At 45.0% G+C, this 17,801-nt stretch overlaps 1 protein-coding gene across 9 annotated transcripts; it reads left to right on the top strand.

The window, feature by feature from the left end:
- The first annotated feature begins 240 nt into the window (after positions 1 to 240).
- LOC147007964 (heterogeneous nuclear ribonucleoprotein D-like-A) lies at positions 241 to 17,594 on the top strand. 9 transcript variants are annotated; one of them, XM_085866065.1, is made up of 10 exons: positions 241 to 397; positions 546 to 641; positions 4,409 to 4,538; positions 4,646 to 4,814; positions 4,987 to 5,142; positions 5,849 to 5,980; positions 8,280 to 8,397; positions 11,639 to 11,794; positions 12,064 to 12,169; positions 17,336 to 17,594. In XM_085866065.1, exons 4-9 carry the CDS (start codon positions 4,650 to 4,652, stop codon positions 12,135 to 12,137), a joined length of 801 nt encoding a protein of 266 aa, XP_085722191.1. In that variant the 5' UTR covers positions 241 to 397; positions 546 to 641; positions 4,409 to 4,538; positions 4,646 to 4,649; the 3' UTR covers positions 12,138 to 12,169; positions 17,336 to 17,594. The 9 variants fall into 9 exon arrangements, with proteins under 9 accessions (XP_085722191.1, XP_085722187.1, XP_085722188.1 ...); XM_085866061.1 differs by lacking the exon at positions 4,409 to 4,538; XM_085866063.1 differs by lacking the exon at positions 4,409 to 4,538 and having other exon boundaries at positions 284 to 397; positions 499 to 641.
- The last annotated feature ends 207 nt before the right edge of the window (positions 17,595 to 17,801 follow it).

Here is a 17,801-nt window from a genome sequence, read left to right as displayed (position 1 = left end):
CGCTGCTCTTGGACACATTTGTCCTTGTTTTTACACGCGTGACACTGGACGAATTTTTCCTTAAATTAAAAAAGAAAAAAATCTTTTTTTCCGCTCAGCTTTGGAGAACATTGGGTCGGTCGATCCGTTCGAGGGTTGTATAAACAAGTTTATTCAGCGCAACTAGCGTTCCCCCGTTTCAAACTTTGAAGTAAAACATAATTCTAAATTAAAGACTCGACGTTAACACTCTACGTTTTAGTTCGACTGCATTCGATTAAAAAAAACAAAAATAGGCTTTTACTGCGAAAATAAAAGGATCGGTTATGAGTCGTCGCAGCACGCGGCTTCACGGAGAAGAAAGGAAGATGGCGGATTATGCTTATCGAACGAACGGCATTGCTGGTCCCGTCGCCAGGTACGCGGCTCACCTCGATTTCACTGAAGATTATTATCAGCTTGTAGACCAAGGGGATGTTGATGGTGTCATGGCTCAAAGGGGGTCGGGTGCCCGTCCAGAGAAACATGGGTGGTGGTGATGGTGGTGGCTCCGGTGTTGTTGCCAGAGTCGGGCCTGCAGGAGACGGTGGTGGGCGAGGAGAAACTGGACACGACTCTGACGGAGCGAAAATCAACGCGAGTAGGGGACAGGATGATGATGGGTGAGGTTGCTGAAGGAAATGTGAAAACTCGGATTCGGTTGGAAATGTTTAAATTAAAAAAAAAAATTGTTCAACAGATTAAATGTTTTGTTGAGGACGAGTCGACAAAGCTCGAGATCTGTAGGTCGGAGTTTCAACATTTATTGTGCACATTGACGTCGTGTTCGCGTTTGAGCATTCTCTGTGTGCTCGCACAACGACAGGGCCTTGGGTTCCCGCCTTTGTTCTCCACTTTCTTTCTCACGTCACCTCCAGGTAGACCGTTCTGCGCATGCGCCCGTGGACGTACGACTGCTGCGCATGCGCGTAAAATAAATAAATAAATAAATATACATACATACAGTGGAAAATCGATATAACGCTCACCGGTGGGGTCCAAAGCGACAAGGGCGTTATAAATGATACAGCGTTATACTGATGCAGTGAAAAATATTTTATATTACATACAAACGAGAGCCAAAACACGTGGACATGTACGTCCGCCATCTTGGATTGTTGGGGTTGGTGACGAAGCGGTCAAGTTATTTTCTTTTCTTTTTTTTAAACAAGAAATAACACAGGAATTGAATGCAGATGGAATATATTTTATTTTTTTTGATGTACAACAGAACATTACTTACAAAATAAAAAAAATACAAAATGTACATCATCACATAAATCGGTAAAATATTTTACGCTTCCTTAATCACAAAACGGATACGGAGTTTATTTCTTGAAGAAATCGGTGATCTTGGTTGGTTTCAGGGATGCTCTTGAGAGTCTTCGGGTGTCATCCAGAAGGATTTTAACCTGGTGTATCTTCAAACGAAGATTGGGGCATTCCTGCTCATCCAAGGACTCCAACCAACGAAGACCATAAAGGAAAGACTGTTCAGCTTTGGAGTGGAGAGGCTGGAGGAGAGGTTCAACTGGTGCCTCTTCTTCTTCCGACTCCTCTCGGGTTTCCTCTTCCTCTCCAGTTGACAGCTGTTCTTCTCTGAGCAGTTCTTCAGCCAGGTCTCTTTCTTCTTGATCAACCCAGGCCTGGAGAGCATCAAGAGCTGATGTGCCAGGGGCGAGGTTGAGGGCCGTGATGGCAGACCTGCCCACCTCCTCCTTGGAGAGCCCATTGAAGTCTTCTTCATTATCAGACTTGGGAGGACCTAGGCCTTTCCTCCAGCAGTTAATGATGGTGTCCTTGGTGACCTTCTCCCAGGCTGGCCCTGCAAACTCCATCGTCTTCTTAACGTCCATGGCCTTGAGGAAGACGGTCATCTCTTTCTGCTCCCTGGCCATAGCTTCGCATAATTGATCTTTGTAGAATAGCTTGAAACAGTTGATGACCAACTGGTCCAAACGCTGGATCTTGCTGGTGGTGTTCTTGGGCATAAAGGAAGCGAAGATCTTCCCATCCTTGGACTTTAAGATGTCTCCTGATGGATGAGATGGGGCGTTGTCAATGAGGATAGCTTTCTCTTCTTGCCCAAGCTTTCTCAGGTGCTTCCGCACAGCAGGGCAGAACCTCTGGAAGAACCAGTCCTTGAAATAGGCTCCTGTTATCCAAGCCTTCCTGGTGTTGGTGTAAATGCAGGGAAGGAGGGATCTGTTGACATGGTGTAGACACCTGGGGTTGAGTGACTTCCCTATGACCAACGGGGTCATCTTCAGAGACCCTGACCTGTTGGCACAGAGAAGGAGGCTGACTTTGTCCTTTGGGTTCTTGTGTCCAGTCTTTCTTGATGGGTTGTCATCCAGGTCCATAGTTCTGTCTGGAGGGGTCTTGTCGTACAGACCAGTTTCATCTGCATTGAAAACCTGGTCTTCTGTGAAGTCGTTGTCTTCGATTAGTTCATTGAAGACAGAGAGGTAGTTCTTGGCAGATTCAAGGTCTGCAGACTTGGCCTCTCCATGTTGTTGGTTCATGTGGACCCAATGTCGATACTGCCAGTGTTGCAGCCACATCCTGGTTAAGCTGTAGTCAGCATCTTCACCTCTCTCTTCCTTGTGAAGATCCTTGTTGATCTTCTTGGCCTGATGAAGGAGGATGGTGCCTGAGATGGGCATGTCAAGCTCTCTAGACTTGCAGAACCAATTGAATAGTTCCTGGTCCAACTCCTGATCCCTCCCAAGCTTGACCCTCTTCCTCTTCATCCCTTCATTGGAGTTGACAGTGACGATGAAGCTCTTGATGTTATCTTCATCCTTCAACCATCCTCTTAGAGTTGAACCGGCGATGCCTGTATCCTTGCTGATTGTCGCTTGAGTTTCACCATTCCGTATCCGTTTAATTATGTGTAGCTTCTCCTCTATGGAATAACACTTCCGCTTCGGCATGGCGGCGCTGAACTGAACAGAGCAAACAAAACTAACAAATTTGAAGATTTCTCGGCTGGTAGGTGATGAAGATGTCGAAGAACTGGTACAGGAGATGTAACGGGAGCTTAGATTTAAGTTGTTGACAACTCTTCCGAAAGGATGTGGGCGGTAGAGCACGCGAACATTAGTCGATCTTGTACAGTACAGTACTGTACTTACGTTGTGTACTGTGTTGTATGGTGTTAGAAGGGAACATGAACGTGAGTTACAGGAGATACGGATGCCATGATGATTTGAATTGAATTGATTTTGTTCATCTCAGCTTCGCCATTTATACGGGAAAGGTGCGAGAAGATGACAGCTCGTGAGTATTTTCACACCACATGTCAACTCAACACAGGGCGATGACAGCTTGAATTTTTTTCGCCACTTAGCGCTATTTTGGACTAACTTTGTCTCTATTTTCTCACTTTTTTGCCTTTAAACATGAAATAGTGGTATTTTTTGGGGTCCAAGGTGTATGAGCGTTATATCAGTACAAGCGTTATATCGATTTTCCACTATATATATATGTACAGTAATCCCCCGTTTCTCGCGGGGGTTACGTTCCAAACCTCCCCGCGCTAAGTGAAAATCCGCGATGAATGGACGCCTCCTCAAAAAATCGATTCGTCTGGTCTGGTCGGTTTGGGTTTGAGGTGCCTGAGATCGACGAGTCTGGTCTGGTCGGTTTGGCAGTGATTGGGTTTGAGGTGCCGGAGATCGACTAGTCTGGTCTGGTCGGTTTGGCAGTGATTGGGTTTGAAGTGCCGGATATCGACTCGTCTGGTCTGGTCGGTTTTGAGGTGCTGGGTATGAGCAGTGCTCGTCCAACGGCGGCAAACCTTTTTCCTTCCCGAAGCATATATCGAGCACCTTAACCTTCTCCTGGAGCGTCCCAGGACCTTCCTCTGGCGCTTCGGTTCCTTGCCAGAAGCCTAAGAAGGTGCAGGGCGTTTGGGCGGCATCGTGGGGCTTGGAGAAAAAAACGGAGAAAATATTCGAAGTTCACAAGCGAAACTTTGTCTCGTGCGTTGTGTGACTGGTCGAGCACCACGGGTTATAATTTATTGCTTAAATAATTTATATTTTATATATTATTACCACGAGGGGGCATGGGCTTGGTTAAAATCACATCAACCGCACAACCCCCCCCCTCTTGACAAGACCCCCTCTAACAGCACTCCGTACACAATCACCCATCAATGCTCAAACTGCCTAAAAGTCTCATGAACATCCCCATACCCCTCGATCTCCAAAACTTTCAGGTAACTGATTCTAATTTAAACTTATCCACTTATCTTAACATTTAACCTTGTGTTAACATTTCCGAGTTGTGGTTTTGGTCGTGATTTAGCCTTTTTAATCCTGAAGGGCAAGTCAGGAATCGATATGAGCCGTTTTTTTTTTAGTGTTTGCTATGTCTCTGGCAGAGTTCGAACCTTAGTGATCTCTCGAACTCGAACCAGACACACTCACCATTACACCACCGACTCGAGGAAAAACTATTGAGTGATCCAGGAGGAGACCATTCGGCCGATGCAAGTCCACTAGGCCTGCCATGTGTGTGCCGTCGCTACATTATCGAGAACTCGAGGCAATGATGCTATCCAAGATTTTTTAAAAGCAAAATGATATTTGTAATTTTTTGTTTTTTTCTTGTTTCACAGCAAGATGTTTGTTGGTCGCCTCGGCTGGGAGACTTCTAAGAAGGATCTAAGAGACTACTTTTCCAAGTTTGGCGAGGTCGTGGACTGCACCATCAAAGTGGACCCGGTCACCGGTCGTTCCAGAGGATTCGGCTTTATTTTGTTTCGCACGGCCTCTTCTGTTCATGAGGTGCATCATGGTGGGATGATAGAGATTTGAAAACTGGAACCGGTTCGCTCTTGTACTCGAGAGATCGTGGGGCGTCCCGGTATCTCTGGTTAAACGTGATTATGAACTGTGGTCGTTTTTCGTGGCCGGGTAGTTACCGCGCGTTGTTTTCCAACCGTCCTTTCTGATGCAGGTGCTGGCCCTTAAAGATCACCGACTGGACAGCAGAGTGATTGACCCCAAGCGTGCCAAGGCCGTGAAGAAGGAGCCGGTAAAGATCTTTGTGGGTGGTGTCAACCCCAACACTGAAGAGGACAAGATTCGGGAATATTTCTCCACTTTTGGAAAGGTATAACGAGCAATTCTGGCTGGTCCCATCGGCCCTGATGCTCTTGTGGTCACTCGCTGGTGTCATCGCGTTGCCGTCATGCTCGCACTTGTTCCATCAAATATGTAATGTGATGTCTTTGGTTCACTTAATGGCTGCACCATCCCGAGCTAGCCCTCTTGTTTGGCCTTTAACTCGAAGATCATCTCTAAAAGTTGTGGGTGGATTCGGATGAAACTTGGTGGACATGTTGGGTGTTTGACAAGGACAAATTGATTCGATCCTGATGAAGATCCGGATCCTGATCCGACGACTAGAATTTTTAAAAGCGATTCTTCACCATTGAGAGATTGGGCTCCAAAACGACATAGAGCACGATACCTCAAAAATATCTTGGGCCAGATATGTTCTCGTGGATCAGGCATTACGGGGTGGGGGTATGCGCTCCACCGAGTGCCCTTCCAGTTACAATTGTTTTCTCATCCCATTAACCTAGATTTAATGTCGTCACTGGTGGAAGAAGGAAGGGTTTTGCTGGGATTCTTTGTGGTTTAGTTATTTCCATTTGAGTGCCACTACAGAAACGTTTGTCAATTGTCTGCTTTCTTTTTCTATTTTGCTTTTTGAGAGGTTTTGGGTTCTCCTTGTGCATCTCCTTGTACTATTATTATTATTATTATTATTATTATTATTATAATCACCTTGCTTTTGCACCTTTTTCGTGCAGGTGGAAGCGATCGAACTTCCAGTGGATGTCAAGTCTCGCAAACGCCGAAGCTTTTGCTTCGTCGTCTTTCAGGATGAGGTGTCGGTGAGGCGGGCCATGGAGAGGAAGTTTCACGACATTGGAGCCAGTAAGGTTTGTTTTTGAAATCGTACTCGGTTGTTTTTTATTTATTTACTTTTTGGAACGGCATGGCGATTCGATGATTTGGAAAGTTTCAATTTTTTTAAAGTGATGTCGAGAGTTAATTTTTATCCACTTTGAGATATTTAAAAGTAGCAGCGTGCATTCCCGCCGTGTGTGCGGAAGTGCCCTTTTAATTTTATCGGAGCCGGGGTACGTGCGCTGGAGGAAGGTTAAAGTACGTGGTCGTCAGCTTCCTTGGGCGGCCCCTTAAGGACAGTTTTGTGGTTGGAACCAGCAGTAGAGCTGGGTTTGGAGCATCTCTGAAGGCCCAAGAAGTATTAAATGTCAGTTTTGGTGTTCCGGTGTCATCCATGCTTGCTCCATTTTCGGCTCTCGGTATCCATTGACTGCTATTAAAAAAATAACAATTATGTGTTGCTATATGATGTGCACGTCATTGACACGGGGAAATTTCTTTGTTTTCCCTGATTATGAGAACTGTTATTTTACTTTCAACTTGTTATCCGGGATATTGCAATCGTCCGGTTTGTTTGTCTGTCTGTTAGCAACTTTACGGCAAAACGGCTTTAGCAAACACTATCAAATTTAACCCACAGGCGAGCAATGAACCTTGGACGACCCCATTAACTTTTGGGTCCAATTGGATCAAAGGTCAAGGTCAAGGTCACGAAAAGATCAAAATCGTTTTTCGCTCATAACTTCATCAAAAATGATCCGATTTACTTCAAACTTAGCTTATAGTGAGCCTTATTCTATTTGTCACTTATAATCCGACCCATTCCTATAGTGAAAAATGCATATATTTGTGAAGATCGGGGTTAAGAATGTATCAAATTTAAGTTTGATGCCCAAAATAACTTTATGCCTTAAATGGGCGGGATTTGTTGTGCCTGGCACCACTTGTATTATAAATGATTGTTGTTTTAAAGCTCGATCAGTCTTGGTCATCGGCATCTTGGTAATCCATCGCGATCGTGGATCACCGTACCGGTACGACTATCGCCGTGTCGGTAATCTGCACAAGCTTTCTAAAGCACACCAGATTTTCATATAAAACTACCAATTGGCGATTGCTTGTACGGAGCTCGGATGCTGAGGGTTAAAAGTTAAAACCGACTGTACTTCCTTCCTCGTACGTCTTGATGTCGTACGTTTCACTGTTCCAGGGGTAGCCGAGTGCATCAGAGGTTTTTAAAATCGTGTGCGGTGTTTAAGGATTGGAAACCTTCCTTCGATTTGTTGGTGATATGCCTGCTGGTGTTTTTTTATTATTATTATTATTACTATTATTATTATTATTTTGGTGTTCCGATATATTCATAATTCGTGGTATGATCCAATACTGGTATAATCAATGTATTTCTGGACTCCATCATCGTAAGATTTTGGTATTAACTTTGTAAATATACAGACAACACACCTTGTGACATTTGTAAAAACCTGGCAATTTCATCAATGCTCGAAATGGTGGTCGCTGCCGTGACGTTCATTTTAATCCGCATATTTTGTTTATGGATGGTGAATACCCCTTCAACAGGCATGTGGGGTCCACGTGTACCTCCTTGGGGGCTTTTTGTTTATCCTGTTAAATGTTTTTATTTTATTTATTACCTCTTCCACCAAAGGTGAAGGAGGTCGTTTTCACCCCTTTCTGTCTGTGTGCAGAATATCTCAAAGTTGTGGACGGGTTCAGTGTGTCACAAGGACGAGCTGATGAGATTTTGGTGAAAATCTGGATCCGACGACTAGAATTTTTTTTTAAAAAGTGGTTCTTCACCATTGAGAGATCGGGCTGAACCGATTATACAGGGAAGCCCGAAAGTTACTCGACCCCTGATAAATTTCTCGCACTTCCCTCCGTCCCTTCCCCTCTGCCCTCGCCCGCTATGGTATGCGGAAACACTGACTCAGAAGAATGATGGAGCACATACAGATACAATGACAAATTAATTATTGTAAGTATTGTACAATAAAACCTGTATATTAAAAGAGTTCAAGAACAATGCTTCACTGGGAAGGGGTAAAGTGACTTTCAGGCCACCCTGTATAACACGATATCTCAAAAAGTTGTGGACCGATCCGGATGAAATTTTGTGGGCAGGTTGGATGTGTGACCAGGACGAATTGATTCGATTTTGGTGAAGATCCGTGTGGTTTGGTGATGGTAATATTGCTGTTATGTCGGTGTTCAATGTGGGGTTTAATGGAGACCACCATGGCTGTTATGTGGTTTTTATTTTAGATTTTAAAGGCTGTTTTTTTTTTTCATTTTTTTTTTCATTTACAGTGTTATATAAAGCTGGCGCAGCCCAAGGAAGTCTATCAGGACCAGACTTGGGGACGTGGGGGCAGGGGCGGTATTATGGGCAGAGGCACTGTTGCAACTCCCGGAGGGAATAATGGAGGTAAGAGTTTATAATTTTATTTGTTTGGAATTCCAAATATGTATCCATATATTAAAGAGCAGGTTTTGGGTCGCTGATGACTTGGCGTGATTCGAAGGTTGAAAGCACATTTAATAAACGTGGGGTATTTATTTTCTTACATTTGAAACTCAAAATATGCTAAAATTCACTTTTAAGTCAAAACTTTTCTCTGTGATCGAAAAACAGACCGGAAGGTACCGAAGATGCTATGACGTCACGTTCTCCGAAAACTTCGTGAACATTCGGAAACAGCGTGTGAACAATGGCGAGATGCGAATCAGAGAGTGATTTCAGCGGCGATGAAATTGAGTGTTTTCATTCCGATATTGCCGAGGACGAGTCGGAGGATGATGGGAATTTATACTGTGGAGTTTCTGGCCCTTAACCATATAAATTTGAGCCACTTGCAAGTGTCAGAAAACGGCCGATTTTGACTGACTGTCCGGCAGTTCACACTGACAGACTCCACCAGACAAGATTGGTTTGTAGATTTTAATTTTCTTGTTCGATGTATAAAATAATGTAAAGTTTGATTCGTCTGTGACTTGATATAATAATTTTTTTTTAACCCTCTAGTAGCCTGGTGTTGGCTCAGTGGTTAGGGCGGTGGCTTGGTATCCTCGGGTCCTAAGTTCAAGCCCCGTCGGCCACTGAATTAATACACCAGGGGGTTGACTCAGCTTGTCATCCTTCCGAGGTCAGCGAAATGAGTACCACTTCCAGTGTGTGGACTGGTAGAGGGGCACTGCATCAGTGACACAGTCGCGCTTCAAGAAATGATAGCTACCCCGGCAGCAAAGCTGCCATACGACCACCACCAACCCTCTAGTCACTCAAGAGTCAGAAATAGAATGAATCAATAATGGACCCTTGGTGTTGAAGTCTTTCTGACAGCTGAGCTTGACCCCAGCGAAAGTGATGATGGCGTGGCCGATGGGGAAGAGTTTCTCAGCCGCGTTCCCCATTACGGGTTACAACGTACGGACTTCCGGATAGTGATGACTGACTCTATTCCAATAATTTCTCGATTTCTTATGCGCATTTATAGATAAACACAATGCCCCAATCCTTGAGAGGTGACACAGTGTGAGAAGATGAAGCAGGAGCCAGCTGAGGAGGAGAAGGCTGAATGGTGGGCACAGCGTCACGCTTGTTTTGAAACCGAGCTCACTCATTGCGTTGCCTTCGTAATCCTCGGCTGTGAAATGGTCACCACAAATGACAAGTCTATCCAAAGGGTCCTCTTTACCCGTTTTCTTTGGGGGGAAATTCGCCCGTTTTGTTTGTACAAATCTTATCCACTGCCGGCGAATGTTTGATTCCTTCGGGAATCCGTGGGAGCGATTACCCGTTTTCCAGCCATTTTCCAAAACATGACGACACACCTACGACGCATGATGTACAAATATCCAAATAACTTTGTTCTACAATAATTTAAAATAAAAAAGGATAATATAGACAGTTGCAAGCTCAAAAAAAGCGAAAGATCCGCTGAACTGGACACTTCTTCAGTGAGCGTCCTCTTTGTTTTGGAGAACGTGACTTCACCATCCATATATGGGCACACGGCTGTTTTTTACAACGGCCTCGAGAAATGACAACTTCGGAGTTAAATTTCATCAAGTTTCCCAATAGTTAGGCAACCACAATAGTTTGCATCGAACTATTTAATGCACATATAATCATGTTGATAAATTTTCAGAACATGTTTGGTGACCCACAACCTGCTCTTTAAGGTTTCCTCAATAATAAACGTTTTCAATGCATGCAAATTCACAAAGTTAATTTGCATGTTGTTGTTTTTTGTTGGGGTGACGTCACTTCCGGTTCTTGCATGGGGCTGTGCAGGTCAAGATGAGCGTTTTTTTTTTTTGTTCGTTTGTTTTGTGTGTATTATTGAGATTTATCAGGGGTTGTGGGTTTTGTATATAAAGGTTGTAGTTGTTTCTAACAGTTTGAGTGGGTATTTGTGTCCGTTTATTGAAACGAGCAGGATGAGGCCTCGTGTTAGGTTTAGTGTTTGTCAGTTGGGGTCTTGGGAATATGGTGGGGAAAAAGGCTATCGGGACCGAAGGAGAAAGGAAGAGGAGTTCGTAAGATGTGATGGATGCTCAATGTGGGCTGCATCAAGAATAGGGGAAGCAGAGGGTACTCACTGTTGTCGGAAGTGTGAGGAAATGGCCCATTTTGAGATGGTTGTTACACGGTTGAAGGAATGGATAGATGATTTGCAGCAAGTAGCAGAATGTGAGAAATTTGTCGCTAATAGTTGTTGTTTATGGTTGTAGAGTGAGGTTGCTGAGGATATTGGCAGTGGTGAGGCTTCAGCAATAGCGATTGGAAGGACTGAGGTGTGGGAGATAGTTTGTGGAGGTGATGAGACTTAAATATGTGGATCCTTCATGCTGCAGGAAGGATTTATTCTCCCTGAGGACCGTTTTGAGATGGGATGGACAGACAGACAGACAGCATGAGCCCTTTATCGATCTATAATTCCAGCAATCTGTGTGTGTGTGTGTGTGTGTGTCTGTCTGTGACCGCTGTTTCTCGACAACCGCTCGTCCGATCTAATTGAAACTTGCCAGGTATATTGCTGGGGACCTGAGGATGTGCCTTTTCAAGGTTTGATATTAATCGGACAAGTGGTTCCCAAGTTATGGCCATTTATTTACCAAGCAACGACATAACACGTTGCTGCGTCGGCGTGGCTGCGTAGGCCGGTGCGTGGCCGGCCGACGATGACGTCACGGGCAGTGCCGGTTACATGTCAGCAACTGTCATGGCAAGCAAAGACAGGGAGGTAAACTTGATTTTAATTTGGATTTTAATTAACTCTGTGTGTGGAAGTGTGGTTGTCGCGAGAACGCGAGAGCGAAGGAACGGCCTGTGCGGTTGTCGTTTCTGGCTCGCTGTTTGAAATTTTTTTTTGTTTTTTTTTTTTGCACGTATGGCCACGCACGTACGGGCACGTGAGAGCGAAGGAAAGGCCTGTGTGGTTGTTGTTTCTGGCATGCGGTTTGAAATTTTTTTTGTGTTTTTTTTTTTGCACGTACGGCCACGCACCTACGGGCATGCACTACAATATAAAAATGGATGATGGAATTGAAGTATCGATACTAAATGAATGTTTTGCTGTGATTCACCAATTTTATAACCAAGTCATCCAAACTGTCGTGAGTACTTTGTCTTTCTGTGATCAACAACTCCATTTCCCTCACAGCCACCTCACAGAGTTGGAATTCTGGTTATTGCAACCAGGGGTACGGTAGCTATGGCAACTATGGCGGGAGCTATGGTGGATATGGAAGCTACCCCAGTGGATATGACTACTCGTGCTATGGCTACGGTGGATATGGAGGCTACGGAGATTACAGTGGTATGTAATGCTCTGTTAGACATTTTATCACAGCTGTACAGAACAAAGCCGTTGTCATTTATTTATTTATTTTCAATCATTATTTTTTGAACATTGTCGAACTCAAAGGGAGATGACGAAAGTCATAAAACGTGCCAATGCCGTTACAGTAACCACAGTATATTGACACTCGGTCGCACTGCACCCGTGCCACCACTCTGTCAGCTTCCTGGTTCTATTTATTTTGCGTAAGATTTCATTCTCAACCGATGTCCATCGCTGTCGCGCAGTTGGACAGCCGGGCACTTACGGCAAAGCCCCACGGCGTGGTGCAGTCCATCAGAGCAACTACAGACCTTATTAAATCATCCTCGGTTCTCCACTTCATTTTCGATGGTATGACCGATACAAGACCCTCAGTGTGCCGTTTTGATGTCGATTGCCGTTCACCGCCCTGCCTCCCCCGTGCTTACTTTGTTCCGGACGTCGGTCGTTTTTTCTAACTTTTATCTCGTCTCGAGGTGAAGTTGAAGTACCTGTGAAAGTGGAAATATCAGCGTTTGTGCAAGATTTGTTTTGCAACGGATAGTTTTTATCTTTAAAAGAGTTCTTCACTTTGGTTCGGTTAGTTTTGTGACAATTGCTGCAAATGCATACAGTGACTGGTGCTCGTGTGTTTTTACGGGTAAAATGCTTTTTAAAATTTTTAATCCCCCCTCCCCATTTTCAGATGAACCTTATGAAAGAGAATTTGACGCAAAAAACACCCAAGGTTGCTAAAATTGCTTGAATAATGATTTAAATGAAAGGTGCTGCCCAGATTTGGGAGAAATTGAGTCCGTAGCATACTGAGCATGTTCAAACGAATGGAAATCCCTCCCCAGGTGGTATCGCATCACAGCTACCATCTTGACGTATCATGTAGCTGGGTTGGTGCTTCCTTCCTTCTGCTTCTGTGTTCAGGTGTGTTCTCTAAAGTGGACTTTTAGAAACGTCATCGTTCATTCGGAACCTGAGAAGGGCACTCCATCTTGCTTTTTGCTTATGCCTGCAAAGGTGAAAGAGTATTCTTAACACGAAGACGTTGCAATGTCGTTGTTGAAGACCGAGGTGAGTGGCCTGTATTACATCCGTTATTGAGGGTTCTCAACTTTAACCTTGAGCTCGACGAGTTAGTGGGTCGGGGGAAAAAAAATAAAATCGATCAATCAAAGTTGATGAAGCCTCCTGACTGATTTATGTTGTAAACCCATGCAGGCTGGTCTGAGTTGTGCAGTCTTCGAATCCTGAACCTGTAGATTCTGCTGTCGATGTGAAAACGGTCCTGTGCTTTGCTTGCGGCTTACCGGATGTAAATGACAAAGCGAGGCAACCATTGGCGTCGCTCGAATTGTTTGCCTTGAATGTAAAATCAGGGAGTTAATATAGAGTTAAACTCCTCTGTCAGAATGGGATTAAAAAACAAAAGAAGAAAAAAAAAGGCAACACATTTATTTATTTTATTTATTTTCTTCCTCCCTCCAGTTTGAGGCCATTAATACTGTTACGGCTGTGGAAATTCGCAGACCACCATAAAGGACCTGAGATCAGTTATGACGAAAAGTAAATGTGTCGTTAGATTTCCCCACCGTTGTTTAGAGGGAATTTCCATGTTCACAGGGCTGTGATCCTTTGAGATAGCCGTTTTTCTTTTGCTGTCGTTATTTTGGACAAATGATCCCCCAACAACCAAATCGCCACCACCAACATTCCCAAACAACTACAACTCAAACACCACCACCTTCGCCTCTTTACCTCCACAACACCACCCCGCAAACATCGCTTCACCGCCATTCTCAAACGACGCCCGCCAACAACCAAATCGCCACCACCAACACCCTTCCCAAACCAGCACAGCAAACTCCCACCACCTTCGCCTTTCTACCGAACGTCAGGCCATGGGTTGTGAATGGGATCCTTTCGAAGGAGAAATAGGATCAAGAAAGATTCACTCCCACTTTTCATCCATCCAATGGCTGAGCATCAGGTGGTGTAGCCCCGCCTCCAAACCCACTGTGATCCACAAATTTGCATATACGCTCCTCCCCCGGCCTATATAAGCGCGAGCACAATGCAGCTCGAAGCAGTCTGGAGTCGGGAGAGTGGTAGTCAAGTCGGGTCTGGAGAGTGGCAGTCAAGTCGGGTCTGGAGAGTGGTAGTCAAGTCGGGTCTGGAGAGTGACAGTCAAGTCGGGTCTGGAGAGTGGCAGTCTGGAGGGGTCGGAGAACAGGACGGAACTCGAAGAGGCAGACGGCGGCAGTGTCGGTGCGGCAGTGTCGGTGGGGCAGAGTCGGGAGACGGAGCTCGAAGCTGAAGTCTTAAGGCAGACGGGGGCCGATCGACGGAGAGGAAGGAGCTCGGAGCTCAGGTCGAAGTTGAGGTGCGAGGAGGGAGAGTTGCTGAGTGGAGCAGGGACACGGAGGAGGGCTCAGAGGCGAACCGGAGGGCTGAGTGGGTACCTCCGCCGGAGAAGGGGCGTAGTGGAGGCCACAGCCAAGAGGAGTTCGCCGGAGCCATGCGGTCCAGAGCGTCAACTCGTTGGACGGAGCGTCAGCAATTCCCCTCTCCCTTACCAAGCTCCGCGCTAAGAAAGCGCCGATAACCCCGTCCGTTCCCTCCCCGACCGTGGTGCTGACGGTAAAACACGTGCCTGCGCGGAGAACGCCGGAGAGAGCTCACCGGCCACACCAGGGGCACGAAGCCAGGCACAGCTACGCTGACATTGCGGCTTGCCCGCCATCGCGCAACGAGGGCGCGGGTAAGACCCTTCGGTCTAGTGGACCTGGCCGCTCATCCAGGTTCCACGCACATTTGGTTCACGGACCTGTCTGCCACCCTTGCCTTTGAGGGTGGCTTTTTCCTTTGCTTTTGTGTAAATGCATGTGGTGGCACTGTCTTATAAGTAGAATTGTCTAAGTGTGCATGTGGAATAAAGACACTTTATTCGGTTGTAATTCTTCATTTGCTTGCTTGACTGTTCTTATACGTGCATGATTTTCTGTATGGCTGGAAAATACGTGCCTTGTCTGAGTGTGCAATAAATGTGCTTGTTGAACTGTTCCCCGTTTCGTTGAGTCCTTTCCCTTGTTTGAAAGTTCCATCTTGCATCACAGAAGGAATTGGTAGAAGGGTGTAAGCACCCATGAAATAATCACGTCCGTCGGGGCCGGCGATAACACCGCTCGGTTATCACTGAAGCACGGAACGGACCGCTTAAGCGGTTCGTGTCCTCGGCCGGCCAGTGGCGAGGTACGATCACCCGGTTAACTACTCGCGTAGGTACTTAGGTAGGTCGAGTTTGGCGAACAACCCTATCCTGCGCGGGTGGCCGATTGGCACAATTGTGGTGTGGTCGGAAGACCCACCCGTGACTAGCTCCTGGCGGTAGTTCCAAGGAGGGTCACGACTGAATTGTCCGTTCCGGCGGGCGACGCGGTCGCGATTTGAGTTACGTGGCCGATCGCACGCCAGGCGAACCGAAATTCGTAACAATACTTTCTCTATGGTACTGCGCATCAGGGCTTTCAAATTGCGAAATGTAATGAAATGTCATTGTTACCCAGATTAATGCCTCCCTTTCTGTGGCAATTCCCTTGTCGGCTTGTGGGTAACATCGTGCATTGCAAGCATTGAGATGTACAAAACTTTGGGGAAAAAAAACAAAACAAACTCGCATCACATAGTGTTTGTTGCAGTGCGAAACATTCATTGTATGAATCGATTTTAAAAGAATGAATTTTTTTTTTTGCAATTGCTTTTTCCATGACCCTTAACTTAACGTTCTGCCTCGCTGTGGCCTGCGTGAAGCTTTGTTGTGATAATCTTTGCAGGAAGGCATTGATGTGTACTGTTGGAGGGATAAACTACCTGGATGAATGGATGTCTTTGTTGTCGAACCTCAACGCCCCCCCCCCCCAATTACAAGATCAATATATTTTGCTAACCACAGCAAAGCTACTTGCTGTTCAATCATCTTGTATAAGACAAACGATCGTAACTTGATTTACTTTCTTGTGCATCAACATTCGGCTCAAGTTGGAGATCGTACACAAATCACACACAGGAGAAATTTGCGGTCAAGATTGTACTTTTTTGAATGGGAATGCAAGGAGTTACTATCTGGATAAAACATGTGCATGCACCATGTGTGGGTTCAGCTGGGAACACCAAATGGGCCAACCCAGATTACAACCCATTTTGGTTTCGTTGCACTCTCGACCAATCGTAACTGTCTTGTGGCAGCAATAAAATTGTACACATTGTCTGTCGTTTAAAAGCAGCAGTCATCACGACGGTAGTTGCATCATTCCACAGACTTTGAAATCTTGCGATGGAGTGTTGAGGGTTATTTTTTAACATTTGCTGATAGCATGCTGTATTTGGCACATTTGTTTTCAACATGAAATCTATAAATTGGAATTGATGATGGAAGCGCCCTGATTTAGTTATGATTGTTTCTTCCTGCAGTATTATTATTATTGTTGTTATTATTTTGTCATGTAAACTTAAATTCTGATTGCTGTTTTAGCAATTGCCGTTTGTACAAGTGGACTTGATGGAGACTGTACGGCAACGTATATAAATTGCTAATTTGTAACAGCAGAAACAGCACAAAAAAAATAACTAAAGGGGTCTGACCTCATGAATGTCCTTCAATTCCTTCACCCATCCTAACTTTTTGACCCTTCCCCAAGAGGGCAGCCTTGAGCCAAAGGTCGTGACCCAAAACGAGGTTACGGCCTAGGTAGCGGCTGCCAATCGAGCATGGGTCAGAGTGCGCAGCGGCGCATGAGTTTGACGACCACATCCTTACCCCTTAACCTTCTCCCCTTGCTCAATGCTAATAATTAAGTCATTCATATTGAGATTATTCATGTAAAGATTGACTTCATCTAAAAGGGTGGGTTTTCTCATCAAATTTGAGTTTGAGTCATCAACTCAGTGGTAAAAGGGCACATCCCCAACCTCACCCCATCCCTTCCAACAAATATCCTGACTCGTTTACACTCGGTGCGCCTTGCCTGGCTTCCCCACACGATGCATTGTCACAACACAATGCATTGCAACAGAAGACGAGTTGGTTGTCTGGTTCCCACGTCCTCAGGCCTCATGCTCCGAAATTGAGACACCCAGGCCCTCATCTGCAGGTGCAGTGGATAACATCGTCATTTGCCAGAGAGTGAACAGGTTAACGACCTTAACTCGAGGCTTGTTAACAGTTTTTTGTTCCTTTTTTTTTTTTTTTTGTGGTGTAACTGCTAATGGTAATGATAATTTCTGAGTTCTCTCTACAGGTTAAAGGTAAAGGTTAAAGGGTGCGGAGAACTTGATAACACGGCAAAGTCCTCCTCTCTTGCCATGCCTCACTTCCCTTCCCTTCTTTATTGCACTTTTTGTTCTCTTCCTGCTTTCCCATCCACATTTTTTTTTGTTTTTGTGCATAGCCTCGACACATCAAGTTTATTCTACCCTCCCTGCTTTCCATCCTCTGTCTCCCCGACTTTCCGTTTCCCCCCTGTTTAGATAACCATGTTTGGGAGGAAGACCTGCAGGAAGTGTCAAGAAGTAATATTGAGTGGGGAGTGAGAAAAGGGTGAATTTTGTCAACTTGCTGGTCATTCCCTCCCCTTTGCATTCCCTTCCACCACAACCTCCAGTTGTAGTCCTCAGCCTTGTTTCTGACTGTTCTTAGCGGTTTTGTTTGTTTTTTGTATTATGCAGTAGTTGCATTTATATATATTTTTTGTCGTTTTCAGTTTTATCAATAAATGTACAAAAGAGATCATGTTGTTTAGTTTTCGTGGCTATCTGATTTTGATTTGGTGTGTAATTCTCATGCATGACTTTCAAAATGATATGGTGTCTGGTTTTCTGGGGTTTTTAAAAAAAAAGTTTTTTGTTAACCGTAATATGGTTCGTCTCTTGCAGGGCACTTTTAACCTGCCGTTGGTAGCATGAAATATCATTCAAATTGTTTAAAGTTTTTCAG

The sequence above is a fragment of the Eptatretus burgeri genome, chromosome 23 (genome assembly GCF_056783735.1).
Source record: "Eptatretus burgeri isolate ZD-2024b chromosome 23, Ebu_testis_v1, whole genome shotgun sequence".
In the NCBI taxonomy this organism is placed as follows: domain Eukaryota; kingdom Metazoa; phylum Chordata; class Myxini; order Myxiniformes; family Myxinidae; genus Eptatretus; species Eptatretus burgeri.
The sequence above is the reverse complement of the archived record's forward strand: the minus strand, read 5'-3'. Positions and strand labels throughout refer to the sequence as shown.

Coding starts and splice junctions, on each gene's coding strand:
- LOC147007964 (XM_085866062.1), top strand. CDS start 306: ATGAGTCGTCGCAGCACGCGGCTTCACGGAGAAGAAAGGAAGATGGCG. Junction 642..4,645: donor AGGGGACAGGATGATGATGG/GTGAGGTTGCTG, acceptor CTTGTTTCACAG/CAAGATGTTTGTTGGTCGCC. Junction 11,795..17,335: donor AGGCTACGGAGATTACAGTG/GTATGTAATGCT, acceptor CCCCCTGTTTAG/ATAACCATGTTTGGGAGGAA.